The sequence below is a fragment of the Mugil cephalus genome, chromosome 1 (assembly GCF_022458985.1).
Source record: "Mugil cephalus isolate CIBA_MC_2020 chromosome 1, CIBA_Mcephalus_1.1, whole genome shotgun sequence".
NCBI lineage: Eukaryota > Metazoa > Chordata > Actinopteri > Mugiliformes > Mugilidae > Mugil > Mugil cephalus.
In genome coordinates, this window is record NC_061770.1 from 32,008,304 (window position 1) to 32,024,445 (window position 16,142).

Below are 16,142 nucleotides of genomic sequence, written 5' to 3' on the forward strand. Positions count from 1 at the left end.
CGTCCTTTAATATGTGGAGTCTCGTGAGACGTTTTTGAATAGACCATAATAATCTTAAATACAGTTAATTTTATGCATCCTCCCTCTTGGATTTAAGAAGTAATGACAACAGATAAGAGCTGCATGAATGTAAAACCAAGAGTGAAAATACCACAAACCTCTGAAAGTAATGACAACATTAGTTTTGGCAACAAGAAAAACTGTTGCAAACATAGACTGTATATAAATATGTATGCAAACACGTCTACGGTTCCTTGCATTGACCAAACTGACGCTTTTTTCCCAGGTAAACATGAGCGCTGCCATCTTCCAAGTTTAGAGCCAGAATCTGATCAGTCCGGTCTGAGGGCGGAGCCACAATATCAATGCCCCGCCCACACTTTTTAATTACGTTTTAATTAATACTACGCTCTCCTCTACCTCTACCAGCCACAAGGAAATGTTGGATTATACACTGAACTTATTTAGTTTTGTTTTTTGCTTTATCAGAGCGGTTGGCATGGCAACAGGTGACTCTTGAACGCGCTTCAACATTAAACCGACTACTTAAAATGACAGAAACCATCCTTGAAATAAATTACTTGACGTGCATTTTAGTATTTTTGTTTGACCCCAAGTCCCGCCCACTTACACAGAGGAGGCGGAGCTTATGACTTACACTGCAGTCTCCAGCCACCAGGGGGAGCTCTACTGGCTTTGGCTTCATCTTAAGTCGGATCAAACCACGGGAGACAAAATGTGAGCGAAGAGACAGCAAGAGCAAAATGTTAAGATTTTATTTACAAAGTCCTTTTTGTATGTTTTTTTTTTCCATTTTCATTTAACTTATAGAAAGTAAAAAAAAAAAAACCTAAAGAAAAAAAAACATCAACTAGTCAGTGTAAGAGTGAAGGAACAACTGCATCTCTCCACAGAGCAGAAGAAAGAAATAGAGAGAGAATAGAGGAAGAGGTGGAGGGAAAGACGGAGAGAGAGAGAGAGAGAGTGTGTCCCTTGACAGTCATACAAAATTAAACAAAAACAAAAAATTCCTCTGAAAAAATAGATTAAAAAGCTCTGTTGGCAAAAAAATTTAAACCAAAAAAAAAAAAAAAACAAAAAGAAAAGAGAACACAGTTTGCCCTGAGCGCGCTCGGCCGCGAGAAAAACAAAAACAAACGAAGGAGGGTGGAAGGGAGGGAGGGAGGGAGGGGTCACTTCAAAAGACACCGACAGAGTCCGACCGAAGAGCTACGATATAATAAAAGACGGTCGCAAGTTGATGATGTCAGACAGGAGACGAGGGAAGCTCCGGCTACGAGTTCGAAAAAACCTCATCCCGCTTCGTTGAGATTGTGACGATAATTACGTGAAGATCTAAACTCGACACACACACACACACACACACACACAAAAAAGCTTCATTAACGTCGTTGCCGACTCTTCGTCCTTTAGCTTCGTACGACTGGTGATGCACTTACAGCAGATAACGAGTCCTACTTTCGAGTCTGGTTTTCTGAAGATGTATAAAAAAAAAAAAAAAAAAAAAAAAAAAAAAAAACGCGGCGGGATCCGAACTCAAAGATTAAAACTACAAGTGTGGTATTTATTATCTGGTCGCATTTTTCTTCTGCGGCAAATGAAGCGGCGGAGTCGGAAGGTCCGGTCGGTTCTGGTGTTTTCGGTGTCGGGGGGGGGGGGGGGGGGGGTGGGGGGGTGGGGGGCGGAGAGGAGGTAACTATGGCAACGGGGTTCGGAGGAGGCTGACGATGAAATTAAAGAGGCGCTTTTCGGAAGTTAACGGACGTCGCTTTGGTCTGATGGGATGGAGCCCGGGAGTCGACCGAGTGGAGGAGGAGGAAAAGGGTGGGATGGAAGCGGAGGGGGGAGGAGGAGCGAGGCCAGCGTTGGTGGGTGGGGGGGGGGGGCAGGGGGGAGGTCACTGAGGGCTTTTAATCATCGTCGTCATCATCCTCCTCGTCCTCAGGGTCCCTCTTCCTCTTCTCTCCTTTGACCGGAGACGAATCCTCATCTGCAGGAAACGAGCACAGAGTTTAGGATTCACAACAACCAGCAGGAGGCAGTAGTTTGTATTCAATATTCATTAAGAGGCTACTATTAGCTGTGAGGCTAGCAAGACCTACTGTTAGCTGGGAGGCTAGCAAGACCTACTGTTAGCTGGGAGGCTAGCAAGACCTACTGTTAGCTGGGAGGCGAAGAAGAACTTCCATTAGCTGTGAAGCTAGTAAGACCTAGTGTTAGCTGGGAGGCTAAGAAGAACTTCCATTAGCTGTGAAGCTAGTAAGACCTAGTTGTAGCTGGGAGGCTAAGAGCTGCTATTAGCTGTGAGGCTAGTAAGACCTACTGTGAGCTGGGAGGCTAAGAAGACCTACTGTTAGCTGGGATATTAGGCAACTATGATGAGCCACTGTTAGCTGGGAAGCTATGCAGCTAGGAAATGCTAGCTGGGATTTACAACTAAAGAGCGTCCAAAATATTCACATCAATGTACCAGGACGTTAATCATGACATGATCCTATGAAATGATATGAAGTGACATTGTGGACACGCAACATTAGAACAGTCATTAAGGAGGATTAATATTAGCATGCGTTCTCTGCTGTACCTAATGTTTTGGCAAGTGATCGTGGGCTACGTCGTTAACTCACCATCATCCTCGTCCTCGTCATCGTCGTCTTCATCTTCCTCGCTGTCCACGTCTCCATTCACCTCTCCGTCCTGCACAACGACAAAAAGCTTCTAAAAATCTGTCGGCTCAGATTCACACTCAGAGTAGCTCTTCCTAGCATCCTAGCCTCCCAGCTAACACTAGCTCTTCATAGCATCCTAGCCTCCCAGCTAACACTAGCTCTTCCTAGCATCCTAGCCTCCCAGCTAACACTAGCTCTTCCTAGCATCCTAGCCTCCCAGCTAACACTAGCTCTTCATAGCATCCTAGCCTCCCAGTTAACACTAGCTCTTCCTAGCATCCTAGCCTCCCAGCAAACACTAGCTCTTCATAGCTTCTTAGCCTCTCAGCTAACCAATAGTAGTTCTTCCTAGCCTCCCAGCTAACACTAGCTCTTCCTAGCATCCTAGCCTCCCAGCTAACACTAGCTCTTCATAGCATCCTAGCCTCCCAGCTAACACTAGCTCTTCATAGCTTCTTAGCCTCTCAGCTAACCAATAGTAGTTCTTCCTAGCCTCCCAGCTAACAGTAGAGCTTCCCAGTCTTCCAGCTAATAGCAGCCCTCCTTAGCCCTCAACTAACAGTAACTCTTCATAGCATCCTAGCCTCTCAGCTAACACTAGCACTTCATAGCTTCATGGCCTCTCTACTAACCAACAGTAGCTCTTCATAAAATTCTAGCCTCCCAGCTAACAGTAGCTCTTCCTAGGCTTCCTGGCTCTTCCTAACCTTCCTCCTAGCCTTCCAACTAATAGTGGTTCTTCCTTGGATTCCAGCTAACAGTTGCTAATCCTAAACTTCCAGCTAATAGTAGCTCTCCCTAGCCCACAGCTAACAGTAACCCTTCATAGCATCCTAGCCTCCCAGCTCACAGTAGCTCTTCCTAGCACCCAGTTAACACTAGCACTTCATATCCTCTCTACTAACTAACAGGAGCTCTTCATAAAATCCTAGCCTCCCAGCTAACTGTAGCTCTTCCTAACCTTCTTCCTAGCCTTCCAACTAATAGTGGTTGCTAATCCTAAACTTCCAGCAAATAGTAGCTCTTCCTAGCACCCAGTTAACATCAGCACTTCATAGCTTCATAACCTCCCTGCTAACTAACAGTAGCTCTTCACAGCATCCTAGCCTCCCAGCTAGCAGCCCCACAGACTCACCTCATCGTCACCACTGTCGTCGTCATCATCATCCTCTTCGGCCACTACGTCTTCCTCGTCCTCCTCTTCCTCCTCCTCAAAGTCCTCCGACTCGCCCTCTGGGATCCACAAACGAGGACAGAGTGTTCACATAACCCAAAAAAACCCGTTCTCTTCTTCAGAGTCACTTTCATTCCTTCACCCATTCAACGCTCACCCTCCTCGTCCTCGTCCTCAACCCCGTCGCCTTCGCCGTCTGAGTCGGACGCCTCCAGGTAGTTGATGTCGTAGCCGTCCAGGTAGGTGAGCTGGGGGAGGAGCTTGAAGATGGACTCCCTGTAGTCGGCCAGGTTGGTCACCTCGCAGTTGAACAGGTCGAGACTCTTCAGCTGGGGCAACTTTTTCTGTCGGAACCGACGGACAGATGTTATGTTTGATCATCCACTATAATTCGCCGAGTAAATACAGGAAGACTTGTCCACTCACCAGGGGCTCCAGGGTGCTGATGTCTTTGAACTTGTTCCCGCTGAGGTTGAGGTGCGTTAGGCTAACGAGACGCTCCGCTAGCACCTCCAGACTTCCAGATATCCTGTTGTCACTCAGCTCCAACTACAGAAAGACGCAAAGACGTCGGTTTAATGACATGTGATCGGCTTTGTCTTCAGAGCTAAACACAGAGGGAAGACACTGAGGGGTTTTAGGAGCTTTCTTCAAGAAACTAGCCCCTCAGCTAACATTAGCTCCTCCTAGCCTCCCAGCTAACAGTAGCTCCTCCTTGTCTCCCAGCAAATGGAAGCACCTCCTAGCCACTCAGCTAATAGTAGCTCTTCCTAGCTTCCCAGCTAAAAGTAGCTGCTCCTAGCTTCATAGCTAACAGTAGCTCCACCTAGCTTCATAGCTAACAGTAGCTCCTCCTAGAACTCCCTGCTAATAGTAGCTCTTAATAGCCTCTGAGCTAACAGTCTCCCAGCTTATAGTAGCTCCTCCTAGCCTTCCAGTAAATGGAAGCACCTCCTAGCTCCTAGCCACTCAGCTAATAGTAGCTCTTCCTAGCCTACCAGCTAACAGTAGCTCCTCCAAGCTTACTAGCCTCCCAGTAAATGACAATGACAGGGCTAACAGTAGCCCTTCCTAGCCTTCCAGCTAACTGTAGCACTTTTTAGCCTTCCAGTTAACCGTAGCCCCTCCTAGTCTCTCAGCTAACAGTAGCTCCTGCTAGCTTCCCAGCTAACAGTAGTTCCTCCTAACTTCCCAGCTAACAGTAGCTCCTCCTAACTTCCCAGCTAACAGTAGCTCCTCCTAGCTTCATAGCGAACAGTAGCTCCACCCAGCTTCATAGCTAACAGTAGCTCCTCCTAGAACTCCCTGCTAATAGTAGCTCTTAATAGCCTCTGAGCTAACAGTCTCCCAGCTTATAGTAGCTCCTCCTAACCTCCCAGTAAATGGAAGCACCTCCTAGCTCCTAGCCACTCAGCTAATAGTAGCTCTTCCTAGCCTACCAGCTAAGAGTAGCTCCTCCAAGCTTACTAGCCTCCCAGTAAATGACAATGACAGGGCTAACAGTAGCCCTTCCTAGCCTTCCAGCTAACTGTAGCACTTTTTATCCTTCCAGTTAACCGTAGCACCTCCTAGTCTCTCAGCTAACAGTAGCTCCTGCTAGCTTCCCAGCTAACAGTAGCTCCTCCTACAACTCCCAGCTAATAGTAGCCCCTCTTAGCTTCCCTAGCCTTTAAGCCAATAGTAACTCGTCATGTTTCTCATTTTTAACGATGCATATAAACTACTGCCACCTGCTGGCAGGCCAGTGTTGCGTAGTTGGACAAATAAACAAATAAAAACCCTGGACTGTGTCTGATGCCACCGACCGGCTCCGTTTCGTCCCACTTACCTTTTTGAGTTTGTCCAGTTTGGGGATTCCCGCGACGCTGGTCAGGCCGACGTTGATGAGGCTGAGCAGCTCCAGGTTTGAAAACTCCTCCGTGATCCCTTCGATCTTTCCTTCACTAGAGCGACAGTTGTCCAGAACCAGCTCCTGGACCTGATGGAGGGGGGACGAGAAGGAGGCCAAGTTAGTCCAACAAGACCCGGGTCTCTGAAGGTAATTTAAGACACGTTAAGACCATTGTGGGTTAAATCAGAGACCTACAACGCAAAGAATAGAAAAATACTTTATTCATCCACTGGGGGGGAAATTGAGAAGCTTGTTGACGAACAGATTATAACATAACAGGTTCCTTAAAATTAATCATGTAATATTTGGTCATTAATCATAATATTTATACTTTTATTTCAGTAACTACTTCCTTCCTTTTTATTATGGAGGCACTTTAAATACTTTAAGTTTTTTAGTGGTTTTTATTTGTGTTATTATTTAACCTTTTCCTCATTTTTTTTAACACCGTGCTTCTGCAATATAATATAATATAATATAATATAATATAATATAATATAATATAATATCACATAATATAATAAAATATAATAAAATATAATATAATATCACATATTATAATAAAATATAATATATTATAATATCACATAATATAATAAAAATAATACATTATAATATATTATATTATATTATAATAAAATATAATATAATATCACATAATATAATATAATATCACATAATATAATATAATATAATATAATATAATATAATATAATATAATATAATATAATATAATATATCGGTCTCACTACCCGGTGAATCCCTCCAGAGAAAAATAAATAAATAACAGCCCAGTTCGTGTTTTTTTTACGAGGAAAAACACATTTATGTGTATAAATTAAACCTCAGGAAGCGTTAATTAGCTTTTATAGCTCGTTAATGCTAACACGCCGCTAGCTACGCGCCCTTAGCACGTTATCAACGCGGGCTGCGACTAATTCCTGGAAAAGTAATATTACGAAAACCATCATTTTAAGATAATAATGTGAAAATTTAACCCTGCGAGGCTGAACTAATCGGATTTTAAAGCATAAAATTCAACAAAAGTGATTTTTTACCAGCGTTAAACGTGAGAATTAAAACAACTATAATGCATTTCCTGCTTTTAACGAGTAAAAAAAATACAATAAAATAAATAAAATGTGGCATTTTAGCGCTACTGCTCACTTTTTATTTAAAAACAAGAGCCTATAAACCCAACAGTTTATTTAAAATAAATAAAAAAAAATAAAACAAACGAGGCTTAAATCATTTTTAATATAACATAACTCGTGTTCCAACTTCCAAATAACGCGGCTCCGGGAATTAGCCGGGCCCCAAATACGTGGATGTTTATTTCGGAATCACGCGTTTGAGTTTCATTTCACACAAGCGACTCGCAGCGGATTTTTTTTTTTTTTTAAGACAGTTTTGATTTTTAAGAGGGGAAAATATTGAAAAACACGGGCTTAAAAAGGTTATAAAAAAAATAAAAATAAAAACAACGCGGCAAACAACTGCGTGACTGCGCTGTTCACGGGCGATAAAAGCTCCCGGGGAACGTGGACGCATTCTCGGATGAACGAAAGTCGTACATTACACCGAACCGAATCGTTTTCTGGGCTTAATATCACCCAGGGGGGTTATTTTTGAGCAGTAACTAAAACATTTTGGCACTTTTCGGGACCTGCAGTCGCGCTGCCATGTGCTCGCCACCCCTCCTTCTCTGGACAAGTTTACCCCCGTGGGGCGAAAATCCGGTGAAAGAAGGGCACAAACCGGGCGTACTCACTTCTGTGGGCGACCGGTGCCTCAGCTCTAAGGATACCCTCTTCTTCATGTCCATTTTTCCTCCTGTTTTGAGCTCAGTTTGGGTTTCTGCGATGCGAGAAAAAAAAAACTAGTTTCTCCTCGGTTCTCTCTTCAGCATAAACACGCGGAAGCGATGTGTGAAGCGAGCGAGCATAAACACGGGCGTCTTCCGGTTACGGCTGTCAAAATAAAACGTCCCCGCGCAAAGCGGAAGTGCTACTTAGACAGTTCATGCTAACTCATTAGCATTTAAAGATCTAATTTAGAATATTATTGAATCTATAATATCAACTCTGTTTCTACAACGAATGGTTTGTCTTGGATTATCCAAAGAATCTTTTCTACATACATTTAATTTGAAGGCAAACCGCAGCTTTTCCGCTACGTCTTCATTTTTTTGCGTGTAACTTGACCAGAGGTTGAAATGCCCCCGTGACGTGTGAAAAGTGGGTCAAACCGGTTGCTGCGTTCACGGTACCCATGACATTTTTTTCGGTACAAATTGTCAACTAGCTACGCTCAGTAACTACAATTAAACAAGTATTCGCTTAAAACATGTATTTACCCTCTATTTGTACTTTAGTGAAGCCAGAGGGAGAATAAAACGCATTTTGAATCTGGATTTCAAAGTTATTTAATCATAAATGGATTAAAATATATCAAAGAAGGCACTTCCTTTACAAGATATTTAATTTTATATATTAACTAAGCAAAATCGTGACTGGTGCTTTTTAAAAGATATATATACTTTCAAATATATTATTAATTGTATGATTTTGCCAGGTATTATGTATTTTTCTGGTAGAGAGCTCTATATTACGAGCTTTGGGCAGCGCCTGAAAGCCTCAGAGGTTGATTTTGTAAAAGGAGGGAAACTGCAGCAGGAGGAAAACAAGGCTCCACTGCGCCTCCAGCGGCCACTCACCGTCATTACAAGCAGAAACATATTATAGTAATATTACATAATATTAATAAAATAACATTATACAATGAATATAACACCAATATACACAATTATTATATTATACAAATTATTATTATAATTATTATTATATATTTCATTCTAGTTTTCCTTATAATGAGATATTAAACACTGAAAACTGGATTTACGATGGAAATAAAAGCCATTTCCTTACCCCAATGTTTTATAAACCCATAAAACCTTTTTTAAAACAGAACTTTTGACTTGATACTAAAGACTAAGGACGACCGAAGCTGCTTTTGAATGTGAATTGCTAGTTTTTGATGCAGTTGCACTTAAAATCCATCGAAGGAAACAGACTCCTGTTGTCATTGTGTTAGTTCTTTATTGTCATTACATTTCATCTTCACAACAAGCAGTTATACATACAGTGGTCTTAGATTATATCATCGTCCAATAACGAGGAGAGCAACAGTTAGAGTTAGTATCACAGATAGTTTTCATTTCCACTGAACGACCTCCTCCTGAAAAAAAACAAAAACAAAAAAAAACATCCCCACGATCCCTCCGCTCCTCGACATCATATGTATCGACAGTCCAATGTGCACGACCAATAAATACGACGTAGGAATAAATAAATAAATAAATAAATAAATAACAAAATTAATACATACAATCTAATAAACAGGAAGGCGAGTATGTGTATATATTTGTACGTATTCACATATACACACACATACGTAGCTCACCAGGAGACAGCGGGTTCCACCGGCTCTTTTATACAGCGAACGGTGTTATAATAGTGAAACACAGCCACAGGGGGTCAGACCACGGCCATGTTGTTAGAGCACAGCACCATTTAGCTTAGCGGACGTTTCTTTGAGGCCGGTCGGTTCAGAGAGCAGGAGCAGTGGGTATTGGATGAGCGGAGCCTCAAGGCCAAATGATGTCACGGTCCGATGGTCTCAAGATCCCAAGCCAAATATTTTCCGGTTCAGACGATCTTAAAGTCCAGTGATCTCATGAACTTAAAGTTCAACAGTGTCAAGGTCCGACAAGCTTAAAGTCTGATGCTCTTAAAGTCAAATTGTCTTAATGTAAAATGCTCTTACACTCTGACGATCCTAAGGTCCAACGGTCTTAAGGTTTTTTACATGAAATACTCTTAGACCCAAGAACTGACTGTCTTAGAACCTGGTGATCTGAAGATTTGACGATTCAGCGGTCTCAAAACTCTTAAAGGTCAGACAAGGTTCAATAGTTTCAAGATCTGATGATCTGAAGGTCTGACAGCATAAAGGTCCAACAGTCTTAAAGTCTGCTGGTCTGCAGGTCTTAAATTCTGACAATCTCAAGGCCGGATGCTCTTAAGGTCCAACAATCCTAAGGTTCTGCTGGTTTTTACCTTTTAAAATTGGATATTCTGCGATGCGTTAAAGCTCGCGGTTTTTGAATTACCATAACTCACAGTAATTTGCGCTATTGACACAACTCGTAGTGCGGCTGAACACTGGGAAGTTGTGCTTTTGTCTGGAAGAACTTCGTCACATCTCAGACGTATAACTAACTTTGTTCTTACCAACAAATTCCTCCAAACAACTCTCTCTTCCTGGGTCTGACCGGTCTTGCGTCATCATTACCTTAATGGAAGCTTTTTTCCCCGAAAGCGCAACCTGAGTTAGCCACGTGAGTTATGATAATTCAAATACCGCGACTTTTTTCATGGCAGTTGTTCAGGTCTTAAAGGGCTAAAATCCAAAGGTCTAGACTTAGTCTGTCTGCTGGTGTCCATTAGGGTTCATAGTCTTTGGGGTGTGTCCTGCACCATTGGCACTAGTCATAGTGGAATGGATTGTAACAGAAAGAACTGTAATTGGTCGATCAACCGGAGAATGAGAAGAGAAACGAAAGTGACGAAAGGGACGAACAAAATGACAAAGGTGGGGTTGTAGCTCTTCCTAGCTAGTCTCAGATATACGTTCTGCTTTCAGTGACAAATACAGACTGTTATTTGTCCTAGCCTTCCAGCTAATAGTAGCTCTTCCTAGCCCCTAGCTTACAGTAACCCTTCATAGCATCCTAGCCTCCAAGCTAACACTAGCTCTTCATAGCGTCATGGCTTCCCTGCTAACTAGCAGTAGCTCTTCATAAAATCCTAGCCTTTCAGCTAATGGCTACCGCTAATTCAAACAAGCTAGCTAAGTCTTCATGCTTAGCTAAGCTAATCGGTTCTAGCCTAACGTTAAAGGTCCGGATTTGACAGGTCTCATGTAAATCTTAGTAAGAAATCACCTAAATTGTTTCAGTAAATCCAAACAGGAAACCGACAGCCACTGCATTACGTTGGTCTGATACTCCTGAACTGAACTCAACATGGCCGAGGTCCGACTCTCGCTGAGGCAAAGGGGGGAAAACGACGGGGGAAACACTGTAAAAGTCCCTCATTGAGGTTAAAAATACACGTCGCCATAGGGGGCAAATCAGCAAGAGAAAGAAAAAGAAAACATTCAAGAGAATTCAAATCCAAGCACTTGGTAATTTTAAAGAGGTCCATAGATTAAAACCCCAGAAACTGAAGAGGAGCAGTTAACTGGGGCTCAATGCGAGAGAAGAGCCAGCAGGATAAATATCTCCCCCTTTAACGTTACTATTATAATAATTATTAATAACATCATTTTGTAGGGAAAAACCTTCTCAAACAGCAGACGTGAAGCGGTTCAGTTGCATGCAACTCACAGACTTTCCACGGGAAAATAAATAAATAAATAAATAAATAAGACGCAGAAATCACAGATAAACTGAAGAGAAAGGAAAACACTGAACACAGAGATGCTCCACGGCCTCGACTTTTACGACAACCTGTAACAGCTAGTTAGGAAATCTGGTTTGTGGCAGAACAAGAGAAGAAGAGATGCTAGTTCGACTCGTTTGCGATTGTGTTGTCGTCAAACGTGTGCTTTGGCAACGGAAGAGATGTCTGAGCTCATAGATAGATAGATAGATAGATAGATAGATAGATAGATAGATAGATAGATAGATAGATAGATAGATTTCCTTCAATCATCTCTTCATCTTATTGAAACTTTACACGTTATTGTTGCATCAATTTATTGCATTTGTGTTTTATTGAAAGCTGATGTTGAGTGTTCATTGTTTTATTATTATTATTATTATTTTCAACCATCCCATCCTATTTTCAAACCTTACACAAAAAATATATAGTGTCCTCTAATTGCTTACACCTCAAATGCTGGGACCAATATGGAAATACACCTAGTAAAAGTAAAAATAACAAACGATAAAAACAATCTGAATTTAATCCACGATACATTTTTAAACACCAACCGGTACTCTTTGACTTCTGACAAGAATATTTTCACTTTTTCTGAAACAGCCTGGTACCTAAGATGAATAATTAAAGCCCAAGATTTAGCTTGAAAGACAATCAAGAGTCCAAGCTCCACTCATTGTTTGTCGCATGGTAATTACTATAATATATCGAGACAATTACCAGATCAATAAGCGGCAGAAAAGAGCCAACAAACTCGACAAAAACATCAACCGTTGCAAATGAAGGTGGCCATTTTTACGTTACATTTCGGATGAACTTTTCTCTCTCCATCTTATTTTTTTTTTGTTATCATTGTTTTGTATAATTAAATTAATTATATTCTGACATACAAGACGAGGTATTCAGTCTACAGGCACTAAATAGTTTTCTGCTCACCACTGCATCACCAAAGCGCAAGTATGGGAATGTGAAGGCTGGCTGGTTAGCCCCATTGGGCCCATTAGCGTTAGCCATGCTAGCGCAGACTCCTGCTGATATAAATAACGCCTGGATAGAAAACTCTCTAAGCGTTCTATATTAAAATCTGTTCATGAAATATCCAATCGTGTTGGTTTTAATCTTCAAAATGTAATAAATGGCGGAAATAATTCTATGTAGATAGAGCGACCTAAGTGCACCAGTGCAGCGATATCCTGGTTGCCGCCTTTTGACACAGAGTTGCTACAAACCCAGCACCATACTCGACGCAAGTCATTACTAAACTATCAACTTCTCCTGTCTTATGACTGGTCAAACATTTGAACATAGCTCTTAACATCTGCACATGAAACTTTTTGTCAGTTTGTCTTGGACAAGTCAACAAGCACCAAAGATGGGTCCAAAAACCAGGAGCTGTATGATATTACAAAAAACGTAAATAATTGCCGCTATTAAGTGCAAAACAACTTGCTTTGGACTTTGTGTCTCTGATAAACAGTTGCGTTGTCCAAGAACCTTAGTCAATAAATAACATCCTCCCAGCTCTTTGTCAGGGTCGACTCTTAATACTGCCTTAGAAAGAATACGTATGTTTATATGCACACACAGGTAGCTACCACTTTACCACTTTACCAGCTCCACTTCACGCTGTAATATCACTGATACTCCAGGAAAATAGCATGACTAATAGTTACCACTGAGAGCTTAGTAGCTACACTGTTCTAGTATAAGAGAAAACCATTACAGGAAATCTGAAGGACTGTTTTGTCTCCTCCTTCTGGCAGTGAGAGAAATTATACAAACAACGTTGGTATGATGTACAGTCGACTGTTCCTCAGTGTCTTGGTAATCTGTAACTGTCCTCGTAAGGTATCACCTCCTGTTTTTTGGTCAGCCCTTCCTCTGAACGCAGACATTTTGATATTCCAGAAAAACATTATTTACATTTGCAGTATCGATTTATAATCTGTAGTATACTGCAAAAAAAACTCTGACATTTACGTTTAATTTGGCTTGAACGTAACGGAAGTTCGCCTACACGTCCCGCGCTCTGACCTTGAAGCTTCCTCAGTGTTACGATTGTGCCTTTAAATTGTGCGATGCAAATTGCAGCTCGTTTTAAAGTTCTAAGAGTGTCGTCCAGATGCTGTAACTTTTAAAATGCTGTTGCCGCGGGCAACAAAGGCCGTTCTGGGGTTCTACAATGTTCGAGCACATGGAGGTTCTCAGAGTGTGACAGGACGTCAAGGTTCTAGAATGTTTGAGGTTCCATCCATGGTTCTGGAAAAACTGAGGCTGTCAGTGTTCCCGAGGGCTGGAGACCACATTTTTTTTTTATGAGGCTAATATATTATGGGAGAACAGTGTTTTTTTGCAGGTGCACTGGCCTCAACAGATGGATTGTTGGAACTGGACGAAATACTAACTAGCCCACTTGTGTTTCTGAAATTTCAGACACTCTTGACAAGACCAGAAGGGAAAAAGAAAACGCCTATTCACTTTGATGCGGAATCATTGGTAACAGCGCTAGCATCAAAATAAGTCTAGCTTTGGAGCGGTAAGTACCTCCAAAGACTCTCGTTTTTACACTAACATCTGAACATTTCTTAACACTGTAATGTCTGTCGATCGCTCCGTTGCCAAGTTTCGGGAATGTTTGAAAGATTCCTAAAACATTAGATGTGACAAAAAAAATTGCCAAACCTCTCGAAGTTCCTGTGGGTTCCAGAATGTTTAATTAAAAAGATCAGTCACGTATGAAGTGCTATATAACAGTCAGCTGGCAGGGAAGTTGTCGGTGTCCTTTTTGTGTGTTTTAGCAAGGCAGGGGTTGACACACTTTTCTGAGCTTCATTTAGTTTTTTGTTTTGTTTTTTTGTAAACGTAACAAAAGTTACTTAAAACTACCTCTGTTCACACAGTCCTGCATGCAAAAAGCCACGATTTAGACGAATCAGCAAGCACCTACTCGACACAGTACACACAAAACACTGCGAAGGGGTAACTTTGAGTAGTACACAGGGACAACAAACACCCTTCTTCCTCTTGGCATTTTGTAATAATTAAACACTCTCCTGGTGAAAAGTTATGTTCAGTACAACTGACCTGTGCTGGTTATGGAAGTTTATATCTGCTGATAAAACAAGTTTTCCTTTACTTTTCCTTTATTTTGGTGTTTTAAACCGACACGCCTCTAAAACTTTCCTAAAAAAATACCATTTCAAAGACAAAACCTGCGACTAACAGTTGTCTTTTCTATTGTCCTGGAATAGCTGATTTATTGCAGATACTTGCTTTATCCCAACTTGAATTTCACTGGTGTCTTATCGCTGAAATTTTTTGTGTGGCTAGTTCATGCATACAGCCAGCTGAACGGAAACCCTGCGCAGAGAAAGGCAAAGAACGTTGCAAGAAGAGCTGGAAAAGAGTACGAGATATACTGAACCGTACTCTGTCGACCTGCTGCGGCTCTAGGTTAGAGCATGGAGCCATGCTAAAAGGCAGTGCTAGCCAAGACAGGAAGAAGGAAAGACGGTAAGAAAAAAGGAAAAGTAAGGGGAAGACTGTGACAGCTGCTGATAAATCTGGGGCTGAAGAAAAGCACAAGAGGACGAGTCAAGGTAGAAAAGACGGAATTACCTCGAGAGCAAGAAAAACAAGGGCAGAGGAAGAAGACGGTGTCACAGAAAAGCTGTCAGGCAGTTTAACTGACGAGCAGGAATTTGTGCTGGCTTGATCATAGTAGAGTACGTACAGGTCAAAACGCACATATACATAGACATATACATGCTCGTACATATACACCGTGCCTATTTTATTCAAGTCTCCAAAGCCTCGTAGATGTCCAGGGTTGTCTGGACGAGCACTGCGCTGCAAAAGATCGCCACCTCTCCGTCTTCTCAGCTCATTCAGTCCTTCTCTTCTGCATGTCACAGTATAATCCTCCTCTCTTCTTCTCACCTAATCATCAACCTCATCAACCGCCTCGACTCGTCCACGCCGTCTCCTCTCGAATGACCGTTTTGTGAAAGCAGAATCGCACAGAAGCACAGAAGAAGAAGAAGAAGAAGAAGAAGAAGAAGTAGAAGGAGGGCGTGGTTTGTTGTTTATGCAAATACAGGCTGTTTTCAGGGTGTCTGGATTGGTCGAGGGGAAGGGTCAGGTCATTTTGGTCGGACCTAATGGGGAAGCGGCACCAGGATATCCACGTAGTTGATGGGGAAAAAGCCCGAATGGCCGTTGATCATGCCCTCGTACCAGTTGTCGTCGATCTGATTGGTCAGGGTGATGACGTCGCCCTCCTTGAAGCCCAGCTCGCCTTCGTTCTCCGGCTCGAAGTCGTAGAGCGCTCGGCAGCACGGCTGGTCCATGGGGGCTGGAAGGTGGAGAGAAAGACACTGGTTATCCAACATGGCTAATGAAAGTTTGATGACCTCAAAGCTCTACAGCCGGGGTCTTCAACGCAGTCCAAGGACCCCCAAACTCTATACTAACCTTGGCCTAGAGCTAATTATAAATATACATTATTATAATTTTGCATTCAATATTAAGCTACGGTTTGAATAGGCTCTTGGCCAATTGCCTATTGTGTAATATGCGGCCTCGTATTGGTGCGGCAGCAATAGGGGTGGGGCCTACTGTTTACAGGAAGCTTGGACCGAGGCTTAGCCTATCCCCTGTTGAAGTCCTCAAAGTTGGACAGTGTTTGAGGTCAACGCAGTTTTTGAATATTCAAGGCTGTAGACTCTCTGAAACTCTGAAATATCTGAGGTTATCCTAACCTTTCATTGAAGACACATTTGTTTCATTTGATTAAAAAACTAACTAAATAAACATAGGTACATATTCTTAAATTCAGTCATATTCTGGGGGCTGGATCTTGATGTCCACTGCTCTACATGATA

At 42.1% G+C, this 16,142-nt stretch overlaps 2 protein-coding genes across 2 annotated transcripts in view; both read right to left on the minus strand.

Moving 5' to 3' along the window:
* Positions 1-760: 760 nt before the first annotated feature.
* Positions 761-7,694, minus strand: LOC125016092 (acidic leucine-rich nuclear phosphoprotein 32 family member B-like). Its single transcript, XM_047598277.1, has 7 exons — positions 7,527-7,694; positions 5,693-5,842; positions 4,291-4,413; positions 4,022-4,208; positions 3,826-3,923; positions 2,649-2,718; positions 761-2,011 (listed from the first exon to the last, which is right to left on the minus strand). The coding sequence occupies exons 1-7, from the start codon at positions 7,578-7,580 to the stop codon at positions 1,932-1,934; spliced, it is 762 nt and encodes a 253-aa protein (XP_047454233.1). The 5' UTR covers positions 7,581-7,694; the 3' UTR covers positions 761-1,931.
* Positions 7,695-8,833: 1,139 nt separating this feature from the next.
* LOC125015972 (endophilin-A1-like) overlaps positions 8,834-16,142 on the minus strand; it is a 34,185-nt gene continuing 26,876 nt past the window's right edge. The window contains exon 9 of the mRNA XM_047598108.1: positions 8,834-15,613. Coding sequence (XP_047454064.1) covers positions 15,417-15,613 — 197 coding nt within the window. The 3' untranslated portion in view covers positions 8,834-15,416. The remainder of the gene's footprint in view (positions 15,614-16,142) is intronic.